This window comes from Siphateles boraxobius, unplaced genomic scaffold (genome assembly GCF_051911475.1).
Source record: "Siphateles boraxobius isolate OS27281-9 unplaced genomic scaffold, OSU_SipBor_1 22, whole genome shotgun sequence".
NCBI classification, from domain to species: Eukaryota; Metazoa; Chordata; class Actinopteri; order Cypriniformes; family Leuciscidae; genus Siphateles; species Siphateles boraxobius.
Window position 1 is genome coordinate 34,728,463 of NW_027508833.1, and position 15,944 is coordinate 34,744,406.

A 15,944-nucleotide genomic window follows, 5' to 3' on the forward strand; every position below is an offset into this window, starting at 1 on the left:
TGGGCACATTTAAGGATTTATTTGCTCAGAAATCCCTTTCCTTGAAACTGAGAATGTTGATATTTAGATGTTAACTGCATGTGGAGCATGCACACAGTGTCTGTCATGCAGACATCAAGGTTCTGCATCTAGGAGCGTGAACGTCAATGAGGCGTGCCTGCTCGCAAATCCACAGGGAAAGTGGCTATGTAACGGTCTCTAATATGCTTTATCCTTTCAGTAGTCTGCAACACTCCACTTCACACAGCTTCTGTTTTCCCTCACCTAACCACTTATGCCAGTTCTCATGACACGGTTTTATGATTGAACACTTTTGCACTCTTCTATCCAGGCTTCTCTTGGCCTCATTTATGAGAAGCGGGAGATTTGACCCACCATCTCTTGAGATTCAATTTGAACTCCTCTGTCTTAAGTTCCTTTTGCTGTTCCGATCATAATTTGACTCACCTGGGAAAGCGGGAAAACAGAGCGTAGCAGCAAGTAGCTCCCTTTCCTGTTAGAGCGGAACAAAGTTAACGTCGACCTGATTTTGGAACCTAGAGGCTAAACTGAACTTCTTATCTGCCACCTTACTTTTGAGTCATATTCACTTCCTCCTCCGGCCACCTGTTTCTGCTTATATGTGGAACACCTTTACATTGGTAGACTTATTACTGAACAAAAACACAAAATTGCTTGGCTGTTGATCAATTGTTGTTTCTTCCTGCATTTTCTGTTCATCATAGATTTTTAAAACAATATGAACATCTAGCAGTACATTAATGTAACTTCCTTCTTGTGTTTCCCAGCGAGTCTTTATGTTAACATTTTTGTCATCATTACCTCATTCTCAAGTTAATCCAAACCTGTATGAATTTTTCTTCTGTGGAACATAAAATAAGATATTTAAAAAAATATCTCAGTCATTTTTGTCAATACAATGGAAGAGGTCCCAAAACAGTTTTGTTACCAACATTCTTCAAAATATATTTTGTGTTCTGTAGAATAAAGAAAATCATACCGGTTTAGAACGAGGGTGAATAAATTCATAGAAGTTATGCTAGTATTTGACTGAACATCACCATTAGATGGAGCAGGACACAATAAAAAGATGCAGTGCTCAATGTGGCGACTAAAAAGTGCATCTTATACTCATTGTAACAGTTATGCAAGAATAAACTGGATCATATTTTATAGCTTCAAATAAGCTGTTCCACAAAACATAATGAGCCAGGATAAGAGGAAACCTCTTGAAACAAGTTCAGATTGGTTATTTTAATTACACTTATTATGACTTACACTTATATACAAGCACAAAGAAGCTTGTTGCATCTGTTTTCAGTGTTATAAGGTTAGTTCAACCAAAAATAAAAGCGTTCAGCCAAACACAATTGGAGGCTCTTCCAAGCTTTATAATGGGAATAAGTAGCGCCTTAGATTTTAAAGCTCAAAAAAGCACATCCATCCATCACAAAAGTAATCCATACAGCTCCAGGGGGTTGATAAAGCCCTTCTGAAGTGAAGCTATGTGGTTTTGTATAAAAAAAATTGTGTTTGGCTGAAAGAAGAAAGTCATATACTATGGGGGTAGAATTGTTGCATTATTCCAAATAAATAGATTATGATCCACGAATAAATGTAAAGAGATCCACAAAAATATATCAAATTCACAAATAAATAGATTAAGATCCACAAATAAATGTAAAGAGTTTCACAAAGAATTATAAAACTCACAAATAAATAGAATGAGATTTGCAAATAAAAAATATATTTACAAATGTTGTTTATACCACAAATACAACTCTGCCTGGCATTTATTTGTGAACCATTTTTTGAGAATTTGTAAATCCCCTCACGCATTTGTGAATCGGTTCCTGTGCATTTGTAAATCCCCTCACACATTTGTGGATTTTGAAACACTTCTAGTGTCGACGTGCAGGCAAATCCACAAATAAGTAGACTCCACCCACCATTTACTCAAGCCAATCAGATAACAGCCACATTGAGCTAACCAATCGTAGCACGTTCTCGCTACAATTAATCACGTTAGGCTTTAAATTAAAAGAGGAAATAACTTTTCTCATTCATCTGCATTGGCTCAAATAGTAAGTGTAAGGCTATAAGGCCCATAATATTGCTTCAGTAAAATATGTTTAAAATTTGGATTTCGTTAGAGTTAGACCATGAGACTGTGTATCAAGTCAAGACACATTTTTATGAGCCTTTGAAAATGGCAGAGAAACAGCGCTTACGTTATGGGAACAACGCGTTATGGAAGCGTCACGTTATTAATGATAAAACAGAAAAGCGTCAATACCTTGCTGACTAATGGATAACTGGATTCAACCTCGTGATAAATACGCGAGTTTGTGTAATATTGGGGAAATTACTGTCACAACAGCTTTTCCCACTTCTTCAGTCAAGTTTTAAATAGCAGATCCGTGGATCTAAAGATTAAATATATAACATGCATTTAAAAGTGAAATGCCCAGCAGACATACCATTTGAATTTATCCGTTAAAACAATTGATCACACAAATAATATTTCATATGAATCAGACTTAATAATATTGTATTGTAAAAGTTACTTACAGCATCCAATATTTATGCAAATGTGTATTTTTTCAGCATTGCATTATCTACTCAAAACCCCATTAGCCTACACGCTGTTACATCTTCAATGATGGTCATTTGGGGTGATATTTTGTATTCTACATAATATTTATGTCCTATAGCTAGCTATTTGACACAACGATTGTGCTTTAAAAGACAAAATCATCCATTTTGTAGTTTCTTACATCGCGTCTACCCCGTGCGAGGCTTTCTACATTGGACAAAGGAGCAAATGTGCAAATGATGTCCTCGGTAGTTGCGTGTAGTAGCCGCTACTTCAGAAGAAGAACGGGTATCCGTTTACTATCAGTGAATAATCGTGTCGCGCTGCGCCGCGTCCAGTAGACACTATCACGAATTATGAATTTTCATGTAGCCAGCGTAGTCAATAAAGAAGATTATACGTCATATATCTTCAAGTAAGAAAACAGGCGTCATGGGCAAAATGTGTTAACATTGCAAACATGTTAGTTTTACATGATTTGAAACTGCTACGGCAGGAAAGATAATCGGCTATTTGCTTGTGACGCGCCGCTTGACTCCGGTAGAGTGGGTTATGATGCTCGGGATGTGATGATCATTTGTGTGTAATTCTGAGTTAATAATAAAGAATAATAAATATAAAGAAGCCTTAAACTCCAACAATCTTTTGGAAACGGGGTGTTTTAACCACACAAACTGCTAATTTGAATGAAGCTCCCATTACAGATGCTTTCAGGGGTGTCTATAATATCTGCAAAATTAATCAGATCCAGTTCTCGCCGAGTGTAAAGCCTGATGTGATTGGTTGTAGCGAGAACGTACTACGATTGGTCAGCTCAATGTTGCCGTTAACTGATTGGCTTAGGTAAAGGGTGGGTGGAGTCCACTTATTTGTGGATTTGCCTGCACGTCGACGCTAGAAGTGTTTCAAAATCCACAAATGCGTGAGGGGATTTACAAATGCACAGAAAGCGGTTCACAAATAAATGCCAGGCAGAGTTGTGTTTGTGGCATAAAACACATTTGTAAATATATATTTTTATTTGCAAAGCTAATTTTATTTATTTATGCTTTATATTTTTTTGTGAAACTCTTTACATTTATTTGTTGATCTTAATCTATTTATTTGTGAATTTTATATATATTTGTGAATCTCTTTACATTTATTTGTGGATCCTAATCTATTTATTTGGAATAATGCAACAATTCTACCCCCATAATATACACCTAGGATGACTTGGGAGGGTGAGTAAATGATAGGATAATTAAAAAATTAACCCCTTAAGGGTTAAACTGCAATATATTTGGTTTTGACTATCCTACAATTTTTTTTATAAAGATTTAAATGTCATCTATTGTTATCTTACTGTCTGTAATGACCACAGGACTGATGAGAACTTGATGTTTGATTTCATTATCTGTTGAATGTTTGAAGGATGAGGATTTTCACATACATCATTTACTCCATTTGAAAATCATTGTATAATACAATCGAGTGTCGAGACTTGATCATGTCAAAGCTGAATGCATAGATTCCTGATTTTCCACACTTCACAGAGCGTTGTGCTGCCTGATATTGAAGGTTTGTCATTTTATGACATTGTGTCCATGGGCTATTCATTTATATTATTTTTATATTATTATTTTTCTTGAGATCCAAGAATCACATCTGCAACTCTTGTGTTGGCCCAGAGGGCAGAAAATGTGTTTTTCTATTTTTTTTCTCATCTAGTATGTAACAACAGTCATTTTCTCATTGTGGTTTTTGATATGTTGCAGAACAGTTGACCCTCTCTAATAATAGGGTCATGCTGAAATTTTAATTTCTCTAAAAGTAGTTTACATGGTCATAACTAAAGTAATTATAGTTAATTTCATAACCAGTGCATCAGGTGCGATCTGTCATGAAAAAAGAACACACGGTACCCCAAAGTGTTGAATAGGAATATCCTGTTCATTAGGGGTATGAATGAAAATGTGATGACATTATAATGCAAGGTTTGTTTATCAGAGTAAGTCCCCAAAATGTCTGCTCTCCGAACTTCTTGAGATGCAATGGATCATGGCCACCCACCTTGTGTTCTTTTTAACGTAATGAAAAAATAAATCTGTATTGTATTTCATTTTATGTGGATTTCTATTACGACATGTGTTATTGAATTGGAAGGGAGAATATAATTGTCACATTCACTTAGCTCTTTTAAAGGGGAATATAATAAAGAGAAGCACATTGTGACTTTGTGGTGAGTGCAAACGGTGGAGAAACTGGACGTGGACTTCAGACAGTTCTGCCGTCATGAACTTGTCTTGTTTGTGTTACTAATGCAAAGTGACTGGAGAAAAGACATAAATAGATGGTTTTAGACCCAATAGAGGAATGTGTGGTGTAAAATAAATATCAACAGGACAATTGGGAAGCAAATGAAAAGAGTATAGAGGCACATTAGGCACAGTGGAAGAAGAAAACGTTTTGTTCCCCATCCGCATCTTGAAATGAACAGGATGGAACATTTAAAAGCTTTTGTTTGTTTGCGAGGCTCCTGCTGCCCCTTGAATCACTACAGACTTTTGCAATTTATTTGTTTTTTTATAAATCTTTGAAGATTAGGCATTACTTTGATTAGTTGTTGAACATTTGGCTCAGTTATTAATTTTCATCACAGCTTGAGCTTGCACTGTGCATATAAGTTTTTGATATGAAATACTTTAGGGAAGTTGGCAATTTCAACATAAACATTTACTATACAGCAACTTTTCAAAAAAATTAAAATTCATAATTTATGAAAGTATGATGACCTAATATTAATTTAAATCTTGATGTTCATGAAGAAAGTCCATAGACGCGTCATGTGTCAACTGCCCATCTTGATTTTGTGCCTTGCCACATGGACGTACCCAGGACGCTAACAGGAGACACTGAAATATCTGCACGTGTTTGTCTGTTTGCGTCTTTGTGTTTTTGCGCACAGATCCCTCGGTTCTACCTCTCCAGACAGTTGTTAACTAGGTGCATGTGTGAGGATGTGTAAAATTGACTGGAATGCTGTGCCCTGCCAAACCCCCCATCCCGATACCCCCCTGGAGATAAGTGAGATAGAACAGGGGATGTCTCGCAGATCACTGCCCCAAGACTGGCACACCCATCTCCCTCAAAAGATCTCAACCTCTCCATCTTTTTCCCCCTACCTTCTCCTCATGGGTTTTTCCTCCTGTCTGTAATCCCACCTTTTCGATTTATACAACACTTTAATATACGAAGTGTATTAATGGACTGTGATGATTATGAAAGACTTTAAGTGGTTTTCTAAACTCATATTTCATAGGGATGTAAAACATAAATTTAATATTCTAAATGTTATCATTTCTTAATATTTTAATTAGTCAAGTCCACTCTCATCCATCCATCCGTCCGTTCGTCCGTCATCACAGAATAATGATTCTGTTCTAACTTATGTAGTTTCAGCAATGTAGCCTTCATTTCTCGTTAAAAAAACATTGTTTGTTTTTAATATGTTCTTCATCATTGCATTTCATTACTTTCATGTAATTTCATGAATTTAAATCAGTTAAGTGGATTGCTTTGCATTCACAAAGTAACAACCTGTATCGAGGATTTAGAATTAATCAAACTCTTAAAGTACCAGTAATATGTCAACTTAAAATTTTCTTATTTGGATATATGATAATAGTAATCGAGATTTAAAGGGCACAGTAATTGCAGTTATCTTACATATCATGACTTGATCGAAAAACTGCAACAGGCCTTCCTGATTATTTACTTACATTCAAAGATTCTTGTATTTGAATCATAGGGTAAAGGTAGTGAAAATGCAGTGAACTTTACTCTTCTGTAAAACCCTCTAGTTTAAACATCCTCTGGCCCAGTTTACCTCAGTGGGTGTAGATGTTGTTTGTGATGTGTTTAGTGTAATAAAATTAGATGCCTTAGTAAGTCTTCTATGTGTTCATTGTGTTCTATGGCAAATATTTGTTTGCACCTCATCTCAAATGACTCATGTCTCCCTTTAGTACACATCAAAATGCAAAGGAAAGCTAACGTATAACTTTAACGTTTATTTGGAAGCAAAAAGCAGCCAATCCAAACACTTACGTGACTCTGAAACCTCTCTGATGCTGGGAATAAAGGAGACATTCTACCATGAGTCCCTCTTGCTCAGTTCTTTGAAATATGACTGGCACACTCTGTTTTCTTTTTTGTGTGAAGGCATGCATTGAAAGGTTACAGATCAGACCTGAAGCTCTTTTTATACTTTTTTATGATCGGTTGCCATGTTCTTACTTAGATGTTTAGCACTAAAAAACCACACCTTAAGTTGTTGTGTTTTTTAGCATGTTGCTAGGCTGTTGCTATGGTTCTGGGGGTTGTTTACTGGCCCAAATAAAAATAACTCGCCTCCAATTATCCATGATATTCTATTGATATGCATGTGTGTAGGTAGTATGAATAATACACTCTATACATACATCCGCCATGTTGCCACTGTCATGTGACCTACAACATCGGATACACACTTTGGAATCTCGATAGAAGCAGGTATGTCATAGGTATTTGCACTATTTTATGAATACTTTGGATTCGGACATTGTACTAATTTGATGTACTGCTTTTTTGCATACTATTTATTAGGAAAATATTCATACCAAGGACTGTAATAATTCTTTTTGCATGTGGAAAAACCCTTAGTTCGCACAGAAGGCTTTCATTCAGTTTTCCCCATTTCCAAAAATCATTTCCTCTGTAAAAATATAGTGCTGAATTAAACTCTCCAGTCTGAAAGAGGAAACATTAAGAATGAATGTACTAATGAAACATGGCGTAACTTTAAATTATTTTAAACATTTTTTTCCCTGTGCTTTTCTGCTTTGAGAAAGGGATAAAATTGATTACTTGCCTTTTTAGTATGCGGCTCTCAGTCTGGTGAAACGTGTTAGCAGTGCTGGATGATATAGTACACGGCCATGATTAATATGATAGCATTAGAGCCGTGCGGATGTGTGATCATACCCACACTTCCTTTTCACTCAGTGGAAGCAAGTCATTTGAGGAGTTTTTCCTTACACACACACACACAGATACTTTCTTCATGCACCCACCCACACACACACACACACACACATGTACAAACTTCCTCCATAGTCTTGAGAGTGAACAGTCATCAACGGAATGTCCTGATGAGAAAGGATATTAACACATCTCCTGGCCAAATGTTTGGCCCGCGCAAGATCAGGATCAGGATCAGTCTCTTTGAATTGTTGCCAAGGGCATCAAGGTCAAGCAGCTTGTATTTGCTTATGAATCTAAAGATTTTGTGTGTGTGTGTGCGTTCCTGGTAAACCCTACATCATGGGGACTGAATGTCACCACAAAGATGGCAATATCCGAAATCCTTGTCGTTGTGGGGACGTTTTTTGGTCCCCATGAGGAAAACAGCTTATACGTCATACTAAGTGATGTTGTTAGAAAATGAAAAAATCCATTAAGTTTTTTTAATAGGTAGGTTTAGGTTAGGGGCTAGAATATACAGTCAGTGGAATATACAGGCATGTATATTGGAATATATACTTGGAATATAATGTATGGAATGTCCCCATAAAACATAGAAACCCAACATTGAAGTTTTAATTTGTTTTTTGTTTTTTCGAGTTTTATTCAGATTAATTCGTTCAAAACTTCTCATTGTTTCCGAGGCAGATATTTTTGTAATCTAAATCTGTTTATATATAGTATATATAATATAGAGCAGCAAATTTCTTGAGAAGAAAATCAGCATAAAGATTTCTAAAGGATCATGTTACCTTGAAGACTGGAGTAATGACATCACAGCTTTGTCATCACAGGAATAAATTACTTTTTTATTCAAATAGAAAACAATTACTTTATATTGTAATCATATTTTGTTATGTTTATACTGTAGGGATAAATGACTTCTTTCAATTACATTTTACATTTAAACACAGACACACACACATACACACACACACACACACACACACACACACACACACACACACACACACACACACACACACACACACACACACACACACACACACACACACACACACACACACACACACACACACATACACATATATATATATATACTCACCAGCTTCTTAGTTTGTTTATTTATTTAGCATATTTAAAGTTTTTTTAACCCCCCCCCCCCCCCAAAAAAAACAAAACAGACACGCACACAAGTGTAAAATCAATGGCGTTCCTTTTAAATATCCACTCTGCAAAGCCTGCACGTAGAGAGCTGTGAACACATCATATGAAATATTCACAAACGACATGCGTCACTTCAGCGCACAGAGTGTGAACCCTAAATCAATGACATCATTGTGCATCATTAAACTGTTAGTAGGAGTGTACATCCAGTAAATATGAACGGGAACAGATGTAATCCTCATGAAGTGGTTGCTGTTTCCGTGTTTGTACGAGCACTGGCCTTTGAGGTTGTGCCGTTTTTGGATGTGTATTTAATTTTGATACTCTACATGTTTAGTAAACCTTGCAGTGGTCGATGTGTAATGCAAATGTTTACAAAGTTCTGTTTGCACTACCTCATTAATTGCAATTTTGTAATATGCTAATCCACATGCCTGTCTCTGTTGTTGTCTCTTTGTCTCTACAGCCAATGGTATGTACATGGGAAGCCAAGAAATGAGACTGGTTGTAGAAAGAGACAACGCAACTATTCGTCAACACCTCAGCAAGGTAATAAACAGTAGATTAGAGTGATGTACCAAATAAAAGCAAAAATTAAAAATTCAGTACATGGCCAAAAGTCGAAAACACTGATTTTAAATGAGCCTTTGTTTGGAACAACTATCAATTCTATTAATCTTAATAAGATACTACTTAATAACTTTTTAGTGATTTATTTCACATATTTCACAAGAACAATGTTTAAAGTGCTGTTTGAATAAAATGACAGTATAGACAAAATAGTGTAATTAAAAATGGTGTAATTATGCACATGTCAGAATTGATCAAGTTACTTTAAACAAACTCTATTCCCAACCGTCTCTAACTGATTTGTGGCTAATTCAAGAACATCTGTATCCTACAATGTATCTTATGAGATGTTGTGTTAGTCTATCACTCTCTCTTTAATGCATGTTTTATTATTCAGTCAATATACACATCCAGTCTCTTCTGGAAAAACATTAAACTATGCATTATATTTAAAGGTATAGCGGAGGATTTTCTTTTTCCGGGTGGGTAGCCTATACTATTGGTCCACCTAAGTGTCAATCATTCTGGTGATATGTTTACGTAAGGCCGTCGTAAGTGCTCGTCCCTTCTGCGCATGCGCACTTTCAGGTGTATTATGTGTGATGAGTTACGGTTTCAGCCATTCCTTTGAAAATGGCTGAGGGTCGAAAGAGAAAAAATGTATACGAAGTGTATGATAAGAAGAGAAAGGCCGCAGAATATGAAAACAAGACCAGAGTGATTTGGGTGAATATTTCACACGCTGGCGTGCGCTAAAAGCACAGGTTGGGCTTCCCACTGATGCCGCAGTCGCGAAGATTCTACTAGACAGGTCAAGTTTGTCATACTATTTGGAGAAATCCATTTAAAATCACAGCTAGTAAAAGTTAATGTAAGCTATGATTAGCGATGCTAGCCCTGGAACGAGTCATGCACCGCGTAGACACGGTAAACATCTCAATTTGTCGAAAGTAGCCTTGTGACCAAATGGTAAATGGTATCACCCTGAAATATTCTAAAACCTTGTGTGTTCATTTTCGATAATTACAATGTGTTCACCATAGTATTTATTACACAAATGCAACAAGCTACTTCTCCATTGCATATCATGTCTTGAGTCCTCGGCCACTCAACATCTTTGATAGGCGTTTCCTCTCGGGAGAAAATAGAGTGTTGCGCATGTGCTTTTTTAAAAAAATTGGAGAGGGCTGGTCTTCTCTAAAATTCGGAAAGATCCTCCGCTAAACCTTTAATATAAATAAATAGTACAATTATGTAGGGATATAACATTTCTCAAAAAATGATAATAAGAAAGATATCAGATCTCAAAGCACGTTCCTCCAACCCACCCTTCCGTTTTCTCAATGGAAGCATGGGCGGAAGAACCGTGTGTTTCTTTCAGTACTGTGGTGTGTTGCAAAGCAGAGGAGCTCCTGATGGTCTATATCTGTCATCAGTTAAAAAGGTGATATCGTCACCGCTCTTAAGAGTCACATACTCAAGGCCTGCATCTTATGTTACACATTGCACCTCGACTCGAAGTAATTCCTGGTCAAAGCTTCAGAAATTCCCTCGAGTCTGGAAACCGATCGAATGTTTTCCCACCCGTAATTCCATGGTGGAAGGAAGATTTACTTTTCCGTCCATGTCTCTGACTACCATTGTCTGTTTGTCCGTATGGGTGTCAGAGTATGTGGCATTCTTTGGTATCGGCTTCGCAGTCCGTCTCGCTTGCCAATAGCGATGCTAGAATAATTTTCTTCGGAAAAAGCTGAAGGTGAAGACAGGAGGTCATATGTTTAAACCCCTCTCAGCCTTAAACCACATGCATCTGACTCCTCTATTAGATTTATGGGCTGTGGTGAAATCGATCAGGCCGGCAGATGTAGAACCCATCATGATTAACTGGTACAGTCGGCAAAGGCTATACATTATGCAGTTTGTCAGAGAAATCATGCAAAGCAGTTGACAAGAGAATTTGATCTTTCTATTGTGTACGGCTCTCGAGGTCTCACCAATAAATAGCCTTTAGAAATCTGCACGGGTGGTTTTTCCTTTCGCATTGATGTTATTGGCATCATTCAGCCCAGGTTACGGAAGCCTAACTGAAGGAAATACCCTTCAAGTGTCCACACCGGAGTCTGAGGGGACATGGTGGACGTAGCGGATTTAATGTCAATCTTTCTTATATTTTGTTTTATTGAAATGCAATCTTAATTGTTTTCCCATTTGGATTCCTCTGTGAAGTTCTCAGTTTGCTCCGCCTTTGTTAAAGACTTTCTCCTTTCTGCTTTATAGATTTATGGCACATGATGAACAGTCTACTTTAATGTTTCATCTGCCAAATTATATTTGACTGATCATACCTTGAATCGAAATGAAGGTTTTTGACCAGGGCTGTCAGTGTACTAATTATTAATAATAAATTACCTATTTACTCATGCCCCCTGACCCAAACCTATTTTATTTTATTTTTCAAGATTGTATTGTATTAGAACTTTATTGCATTATATTTTATTATATCCTATTTTTAAATAAATTCTTTAAAAAAAGATAAATTAAACAAGTTATCTTTTATTAAGGTTTTCTCTAGACATATATTAATGTATGCAGTTACTTAGTGTATAATGTAATTAATTTGATTACATCTTTTAATTATTTGACTGCGCTAGTTGAATTCTTTTCACAAAGCAAAAAGTTTTAGAGCTTTAAAGGATGGCATGTGTCATTCCTTGATAGTGGTTTCTGAAATTATGAGGTGAGCTGAGCAATTTGAAAGAGCACATACTACAAACTCCAGTGGTCGTCTAAGTTCCTATGCAAATCAAGTAGGGCTGCTACTTTTGTTATTCTTACATCATAGATTGTGTCTTTAAAATGAAATATGCGGTTTTGTGACACACAGGTACTAGCTTTCCTTCAAATGGATGTCAGAAAAACAGAATTGTTGAAGCTCTGCTCTTATTATGATGCATGGTCATAGTGGTGAATCCCACATACAGTGCGGGAACCAACCTAAATCATTTTAGGTTTGTCTTTTTTGGCCTTTTCAGATTATTTTTTACTATGGAGCTACGGACCACTGGTGCCCTGTGCAGTATTACCATGATATCAGAAAGGACTTCCCTGAAGGGGACATTCGTCTGTGCGAGAGGGGCATCCGGCATGCATTCGTCCTGGATTCAGGGGAGGAAATGGCTAACATGACGGCTGAGTGGATCTTAGATGATTTGCGGATGCTCTGACTGCCAGAATAACATTTATTCAACTTTAATGTCTACCAGACAAATATTCTAACTGAGCCCCCTGTGTGAGTTTTTACAAAAATAAATGACCATTATTTTAGAATGTAAGGCTAATTCACACTGAACCAACAGAGCACCAGATTACAGTATGTCACTTGTCAAACATTCCATGACCCGACAAATGCCAAATTAAGATGTTCAGTCGGTGTCGGTGTGGGTGCAGTGTGAATTCCATGGTGACGTATCAAGCATGTCACGTGTCACTTCACAGTCACGATGGAGCTCTATGGATTAATTTTTCCTCAAAATATTCATAAACATGTTAATAGATTGTGAAATATATGATAATTTAATTTAAGTAAATGTATCATGTCCCTCAACTTTTCGGTGTATGGCATAAATAATTTATTTTTGTGGAAATCTGTAATTTTCCTAACTTGACAACCAGACAAGTCACTTAAAGGTGCACTGTGTAATTTTTAGCGGGATCTAGTGGTGAGGTTGCGAATTGCAACCAACAGAAGTTATGGTGGCCGACAGGAAAATATGTTGTTGACAGCAGAGTAGCCAGTTTAGCAATAAGGTTTCTTTACAAAGATAAATGAGGAAATTAGGTTTACTTAATTATTCAGTAAAACGATATGTTATTGCGAATTGTATTGTTACTTGTTAATCATTGTGTCAATGTTTTATTCGCTGACTTTTGCTAGCTTCTTTGCATGAAGAACAACATGTCTGCGCAAAATGGCTATTTCAATGTAAGGGGACCCGTGGTGTATGTAGATAGAAATGGCTCATTCATATCATACTAAAAACATAACGGTTCATTAAGTAAGGTCTTTATACACCAATGAAACTTAGTTATGTAAATAATATTTCATTTCTGTCAACAGATCCTCCTAAATATTACACAATGCAACTTTGAGAACAAGATTCTTATATACAACAACAGCCTGGCATGACGATATTGTCCTCTTGATGGAAAATAATTTTTTCAACATTAAAAATTATATAAAGTTATTTTATAATAAAATGTGGAAAAAATACAATAACATCAGTAAAAAAAAACAATACGTAAGAAGTATAGTTTAATTAAAATTGTTAACAAATACGATATATTGTTAATAAAACATTTTGCAATTGAATCAATAAAAGCTTGTTTACAAATTACAAATTACAATGTTGATTGTCATGAATGAAATGTTGTGAATATTTAGATATTCAGTATTTGATGAGGAAAGCTTTTGCTGAACATTGCTTTACCATTGTGTATCATTAGCCTGTGTATGATTTCTTGAACCTTTTCTTTTTGGTTTTTCAATTAAATGTTTTACACTCGGGACATGTAACATGTGACTTGATTTCTTTCTGAAGAGAAATTGTATTAATATGGCAGGAAATGCCTGTACTAGCATGGACCACAATATTATGAATTTTAATGAAACTGGGGCTGACCCTGGTTAAAGGCAGAAAAATTATGCATATTTGAGCTCTCTCCACATAAATGGACCTCAACATTAACCCTGGATCATTTTTATTCTCCAGACTGCATCAGCAGGATTCTGGAATAGTGTTTTACCTGTAAAGCTGCTATTCTCTTAGCTTGAGACCTGTTTGGATTCTTTAGGCCCCAACTTGGCTCCTGACGTATCCCAAGAGTTTGCTTTATGGTGAATGGGGAGCCAAAGCGGGACCTCTTATAAGAAAACCCGACTGTAGGTTTGTTCTCCACTTGAATGGTTTCCTGGGAATTACCAAGTGAAATATTTTGACAGTTTACCTCAAATGCCCAGGGACCCGTAATGTTATTCAGTCCTGTAACCACCTTAGTCAATGTAAAGAAACATCAAATCTCTCATATTTTACTCTAATGCTCATATACAAAGTGATGTCGTTTCAAACCTGTATTACTTATTTTCTTAATTTTTGAAAAATAGCCCGTCCACATTTTAACATACAATAAAGATGAATGAGAACTGGGACTGTCAAACTCCAAAATTAAAAAAGGCACCATAAAAGTATCATAAATTGGGCCATATGACTTAAGTGCTGTATTCCACGTCTTCTAAAGCCTTGTGATGGAACAGACCAAAATATTTATCATTATTCACTGAAAGAACTGAGAGAAGTGATGCCCAATTACTGAGCAAATAATTATTTTGAGTCAGATCTATTCATCAAATCAGTTGATTCTGAATGATTTGTTTGCAAATCAGATCATCGCATTCTCAAGTTTAAATCGATCTTGTTAAACTTGTTAACAGCCCACCAGAGGAGATGGTTATGAGCCGATAACCAAATTTTAGTCTGCTTCAAAACATTTGGAATATATTGCATAAGTCATTTTGACGACTTTTGTGATACTTTTAGGGCCGTTCACACAGAATGCCTTTTTGTATGGTTGTGGTTTGCTGTAAATCATTTGAGTGACAGGTCGTCCCTCACACCAGTCACAAGAGAAAAGATATCGCTGCAAGAGGGACGGGAATACTTTGATTAAAGATTACGAGGGCACATGGATTGGGCATTTATAATAAATACTGCAATATTCCTGAAAAAATAAGAATTGACCATTTTGATTTCATTGTGACTTAAACTTAAAACTGTGAAAAAGTAGCGGTACAATGGCCCTTTTTTTTAGCATTTTGGAGGTTTCATTAAATGAGACAAAGTGGCAAGGAAATTCCCCCGAGGGCCACTAAATGATGACAGATATTTCTTTAGAAAAGGCTTTGGCACACCATCACACGGGTCCTCAACAAGTACTGACACGTGGCCTATTCACACCAACTTGTTCAGTTGATTTGAAATCTGTCGTCTTCAGTACCAGGACGTCCTGTAGACGGACCGTTCCGGCAGTGATTGGAGCATCTTGTTGCCGAGTGGCTCAGCAAACGGAGAGTAAATATTTCCATCTGATCTGTTTCCCGTTCTCTCTGAGAGTCGGGACTCTCCGTGTAAGCCCAGGTCCCTTTAATCTTCCTTTCCAGCCTTCTCAAAAAGAATGACAAAGCCCCTTAATTTGCTTATCCTTGATTTAAACCAGGAGGCAGGGCTAGTTCATAGAAGGAAATGGAGTAATCCTGCCCGGGTGGATTGAATTGTGGCAAAGCAAACAAGCTTTACTGTTTTACGTCTCCAGAGTGGTTTGGGTTCTCTTGTGGTGATGAAGAATCGTTCCAAAGATACTCTGGTATTTTCCTGCCAAATATCATCTGCAATAGATCATTTTCTTTCCCCCTGGTCTTTGTTATGTTTTGTTTTGACATCGCAATAGTTGCTCTTTGTTCCTCTCTCTCCCAGTTTTTGTACCAACTTAACATCATCTGATACGCTCTGATCCGCTGTTCAAATTTAAATCCATCTTTTCTACTAAATGTAAG

General features: G+C 36.6%; 1 protein-coding gene across 2 annotated transcripts in view; it reads left to right on the top strand.

Annotated features, from left to right (window-relative positions):
• ldah (lipid droplet associated hydrolase) overlaps window positions 1–13,910 on the top strand; it is a 52,781-nt gene extending 38,871 nt beyond the window's left edge. Inside the window, exons 6-7 of one of the 2 annotated variants that reach the window (XM_077239851.1) lie at window positions 9,234–9,316; window positions 12,346–13,910. In XM_077239851.1, coding sequence (XP_077095966.1) covers window positions 9,234–9,316; window positions 12,346–12,561 — 299 coding nt within the window. In that variant the 3' untranslated portion in view covers window positions 12,562–13,910. The remainder of the gene's footprint in view (window positions 1–9,233; window positions 9,317–12,345) is intronic. The other variant, XM_077239852.1, reaches the window with a different exon arrangement.
• Window positions 13,911–15,944: the final 2,034 nt, after the last annotated feature.